Below are 4,920 nucleotides of genomic sequence, written 5' to 3' on the forward strand. Positions count from 1 at the left end.
TTTTGTTCTTAACTAAGGCATGGACTTTTTTTTGTAGCTTTTGGTTATTAGTGTATTTTGTTATATTGCTGTCTAAGGTGCAACTTTCCTGCTTCTGTAAGTCTATAAAAAAAAGTTTGCCAAAACTATGTTGTTTTTAGATTGCCACTTGATGCTTTTCTGCAAAAAAGTAGCACGTCAATTACTATGTCATTTTCACTATACATTATCTATTGTTTTAACATTATGCTTATAATCTGCAACTTTAGGTCGTCGATTAATTTCTATCTCAAGTAACTTACCTTACTCAGAATGTGCATGTGGAGCTCCATTAGTTTTGTTAATGCTGGCTAATGGTTGCCATGTCTGCTGCTACTCTGGTGTGAATTCTCAGGAATCCTCCCCTGCACTGCCCTTTTACTTTCCCAATGTGCTGTTTAGTTGTTTACACAGGCATGCTCCTATCTTATAAGTTGATCTGAATAACAATTCATACATGTAGAGAAGCTTCATGATTTCTGCTTTTGCTTCTGTTTGTAATTGTTGTGTTGAATTGTTTTTTTTTTGCGGGTAGTTGTGTTGAATTGTTGGCAGATATTGCATCCACAGTGTATCAGAAGGGTAGCAGCTTTTATACTTGCTGGGCGTTTTGTTAGATGGACAAGAAGGTAGAGCAGGAGCGCGATGAGATGGACGGGAAGATGAAAAAATAACGTGATGCCGTGGAACAGAGGATAAAGCGAAATGTGAAAACATGTTCCGTGAGTTGAAGATAGTCCATGATGAGATGGACAAAAAGGTGCAACAGGAGCGCGAGGAGATGGACCAAAAGGAGCAACGGGAGCGCGAGTCAGGACAAACTATCTGCTTAGTCACATTTAATTCAGCTTGGCATGTGATCCAAAACCGAGAAAATGTGGTTCTTGATAAACTGGCATATTGAGTTTTGAATCATTTTTTTTGTCATTCTATGAAACATTTATTTATCTAATCAAGATGCTCTTCACTTGAGCTCATTGCAATTTATATAAGATGCTCTTTACTTGAGCTGATTGCAATTTTGTTATACATTAGCACAATGGACAGGGGCTAATCAAGTTGTGTATATATGTCTACATATAACAAGAAAGAAAGAGAATCCAACAGCAGTATGGAATAAGCAAAAACAAAACAAAGAATCCAAGAGATGTATGCACATAACATCAGGCCCCAAGATGCATGTATTGATTTAGACCCCAAGAGATGTATGCACATAACATCAGGCCCCAAGATGCATGTATTGATTTAGACCCCAAGAGATGTATGCACATAACATCAGGCCACTACCACAAGTGAAATTTACAAATCCATGTGCTAATAAGATGTCTTCTCAATGCATCCTCTGCTTTCTAAACCTCTCAAGCCCTTCACCATCTCCATAACCAAAGCTGGAGGCTGTTATGTGCGCCATTTTTAGCCACCTGCAGATCAGCACAAGCAAAGTTAGATTGACAGAAAGTTCATAAGGTTCTGTGTGATTACAAATACAAAACGATAGATGCCTGATTGATAGCACGGACCATACCTGCTATGTTCATAGCAGCCCAACCTCCTATCTTCACACATGGCACTGACCATTTCATCTTGGATCGTCTACAATCAAGCAGAGACATCGTCATGTTCCTGGAATACTGCACATACATACATAGTAGAATCAGTACTGATACTTACTCCTGCTGCATTTCAAATCAAATATCTGAACTTAAAGGATATGTTGTGCGTTAGCAACAAAAGAAAGTCCAGGTTCCTAACAACTATGAATTTTAATCGACGTATTTATGGTATCCTGGTGCTTCGCTCCTGGTGATCTTGAATCCAACATGGAAATCGTGGTCCCTCGGATATTGTATGTAGAACTAGTCCTTACCTGATTATATACTACGATAATCAGAATAATAAATTGAAGTTTACCGACGGCCACAAAAGCGATTGAAGGAGGCGACATGGATGAGGAGGCAGAAGACGCGTCCGCCGTGATCTCGGGCGGCGCTCGTCAGGTAGGAGTTGGATGATGCCGGCGATCCCAGCGACGGCGGCGGCTCGCGGCTGCGACGGACAAGATGGGGCCCCGCGACAAGGGAGGGGGCGGCGGCTCGCGGCTGTACGGAGAGGCCGAGGCCGTGAGTCCCCGCGACGGGGGGACGGGCAGCGGCGCCTCGAGGCTGCGACGGAGAGGCCGGGGCCGGGGCAGCGACGGGGGGAGGGGTGGCGCTGTCAGCGGCGGCGTAGACTGCGGCTGCGGGGCGGCGGCGGCGGCGGCTGCGAGGTGGTGGCAGCCGCGTGCTTGTGGGAGGAGCAGGACGAACATAGTTGATGTATCTATGGGATCTTCATTTTTATTTGATTATGTGATTAGATGAATTGACTCAAAACTCAAAAACGTCCGTTCAGAATTGGTGTAGCATCATAGTACTTACAGAAAATTTATCATTGATTTAATCAACGGTCACAAAAAAATAGATTAAACGGAACCAAGATTCAATTAGATGGAACCAAAGTTCCGTGCCAATCACCGTAAAAGAGCTCTTAGATAATACTGAACATGATTTTAATTCTGTTCTTTACAGCATAGTTTTAGCACCTCTGTAGTTTGGCTACAAACCAAATGAGGCCAGGCATCTTCTGCCATTTTTTTGGTAGATTCAACAGGCTAAATTTGTTAGGGAAAGGTTGGGCTCAACACAGACATACTCACAACTTACTGTCATATGTTCACTTTCACCATGCCCCTTAACATGTTCAGTTTGTGTTAGTTGATGTCCCGAGCTGCTTCACATAAATATGGTTGATGTTTCTACATTAAGTATGTGTTGTACAGTATGATCATACGTTTTGGTTATGCAGGAGATGTTTGGGTGGTTTGATAGTTGGTCAGGCATCATATCTCAGGTCTTTTTGACACTGTCTATGGGTGTTCCGGTCTATCCATCTTTCAACCGTATCAGAAAAAAGCAAGACCCCCAGTACATGATGTTCTTTATACCTTACTGCTGTGCTTGGATCTGTATCAGCACTGTTCTTGTGTTCTTGTTCTTGGGGAGGTCTACGAAGGAGAAGCGTCTCTCACTGTGGATGTATAGACTATACATGATGGGAATCTGCATCTCAATGATCCTCTTCATTTATCTCCTGATCCCCCACACTACTGGAGTGAACCTTGGAGCTGGAATACTGATATCCTCGGTAGTACTAGCCCATATGACTGCCTGGAACATCAAACTTACTTACGTAAGTTCTATCCTCAGTTCCTCACCAGTCTCCATTATGAAATATAGTCTGAATTTGCATTGTTTAATCTAATTGATGTCATAATTTTTTATTAGCCCTGCTCTACAAATGAATCTGAAAACAATTCGGAGGGTTAGCCACTAGAGCTTGGAGTTCTCTGATAGTTGATTTCTACTAACTCAGGTTTGCATTTCCATTTTGGTCATCCTCTTTATATAGATGCATTTGATGGATTGCGCTACATTATCTAATCATTGTTCTCTTTTCTGTTGTAGTCCTAGTCATCTAATGGATCTGACAATGACATAGAGGGTTAGTGATTGTTGAGGAAGTTCTGACTATAACTATAATAGTATGATTCACTGTTTCGCTTATGTCTACTGACTGGTAGGCATTCTCTCATTGATTCATCTTCTGTGATTCTGAATTTTCACCACAGTACTACCTTTGCACTGTTTTTTGATGATTTATATTAGTATTAGATACACCTAATATATATTTTCTTGTACTTAGATTCCACTACAGTCAATAGATCTTTCGGTTCCAATTTGTATATGGGTGCTCTGTTTCCCATCTGGTCACAAATACCTTATTAATCTACATTGATTAGTTTTAGCTTGGCTCTCTTGGGGATTATGAGTTGTATCATATAGGTGCTCTGCTATCAATGTAGTCATGAAATTGTTGCCTTTAGTTTCTCATACATTCCTTTTCCTCTTTCAGGATAAGAAGATTCTGAAGGTATATAAACCTGATGGTTCCATGGACAGTAATGACGAAACTGTTGTTGGGCTGGCATCAGAAGCTGCAGTAGCTGATGAGGAAGCCCCTTTGATTCCTTCGTTATGCCTGTCTCTAACTATATTTGGAGGGTGATTTTCTGTTTCACTAATGTCTACTAACTAGGTAGGTGTTCTATCCGTATCTGACAACTAAGATTCATGTACTGTGATTCCGAATTTTCACCACAGTGGTGCCTTCTCACTGTCATTTATATTACGGAGTATTATCAGATGCACCTGATATGCATTTTCTTTCACTTAGGTTCCAGTACGGTTGATAGATCTTTCAATTCCAATTTGTATATGGGTGCTAGTTTGTTGCCCATCTGGTCACAAATACCTTATTAATCTACATTGATTAGTTTTAGCCTTGCTTTCTCAGGGATTATGAGTTCTATCATATAGGCGCTCTGCTATCAATGCAGTCATGAAATGGTTGTCTTTAGTTTTTGATATATTCCTTTTCTCTTTCAGGATAAGAAGATTCTGAAGGTATACAAACCTGATAGTTCCATGGACAGTAATGATGAAACTGTTGTTGGGCTGGCATTAGACGCTGCAGTAGTTGATGCGGAAGCCCCTTTGATTCCTTCGCCACACCTGTCTCTAACTATAATTGAAGTGTGATTCTCTGATTCACTAATGTCTACTAATTAGGTAGGTGTTGTCTCATCTATCCGTATATGACAATTAAGATTCATGCACTGTGGTTCCGAATTTTCACCACACTACTACCTTTTCACTGTCATTTATATTACGGAGTAGTATATACACCTGATATGCATTTTCTTTCACATAGGTTCCACTACGGTCGATAGATCTTTCAGTTCCAATATGTATATGGGTGCTTTGTTGCCATCTGGTCACAAATACCTTATTAATCTACATTGAT

At 40.9% G+C, this 4,920-nt stretch overlaps 1 protein-coding gene and 1 long non-coding RNA gene across 2 annotated transcripts; one reads left to right on the forward strand and one right to left on the reverse strand.

Moving 5' to 3' along the window:
• Positions 1 to 1,112: 1,112 nt before the first annotated feature.
• Positions 1,113 to 2,326, reverse strand: LOC124694923 (putative bifunctional UDP-N-acetylglucosamine transferase and deubiquitinase ALG13). The gene is made up of 4 exons (XM_047227843.1): positions 2,162 to 2,326; positions 1,930 to 2,064; positions 1,544 to 1,611; positions 1,113 to 1,439 (listed from the first exon to the last, which is right to left on the reverse strand). Exons 1-4 carry the CDS (start codon positions 2,324 to 2,326, stop codon positions 1,349 to 1,351), a joined length of 459 nt encoding a protein of 152 aa, XP_047083799.1. The 3' UTR covers positions 1,113 to 1,348.
• A 224-nt stretch (positions 2,327 to 2,550) lies between these two features.
• Positions 2,551 to 4,011, forward strand: LOC124701691. The gene is made up of 4 exons (XR_007002170.1): positions 2,551 to 3,246; positions 3,342 to 3,429; positions 3,522 to 3,633; positions 3,970 to 4,011. It is a non-coding gene; the product is annotated as an uncharacterized LOC124701691 (long non-coding RNA).
• The last annotated feature ends 909 nt before the right edge of the window (positions 4,012 to 4,920 follow it).

The sequence above is a fragment of the Lolium rigidum genome, chromosome 3, assembly GCF_022539505.1.
Source record: "Lolium rigidum isolate FL_2022 chromosome 3, APGP_CSIRO_Lrig_0.1, whole genome shotgun sequence".
Taxonomy (NCBI): domain Eukaryota; kingdom Viridiplantae; phylum Streptophyta; class Magnoliopsida; order Poales; family Poaceae; genus Lolium; species Lolium rigidum.

Coding starts and splice junctions, on each gene's coding strand:
- LOC124694923 (XM_047227843.1), bottom strand. CDS start 2,326: ATGTTCGTCCTGCTCCTCCCACAAGCACGCGGCTGCCACCACCTCGCA. Junction 2,065..2,161: donor GCCTCGAGGCGCCGCTGCCC/GTCCCCCCGTCG, acceptor TGTCCGTCGCAG/CCGCGAGCCGCCGCCGTCGC. Junction 1,440..1,543: donor GGCTGCTATGAACATAGCAG/GTATGGTCCGTG, acceptor GCTGATCTGCAG/GTGGCTAAAAATGGCGCACA.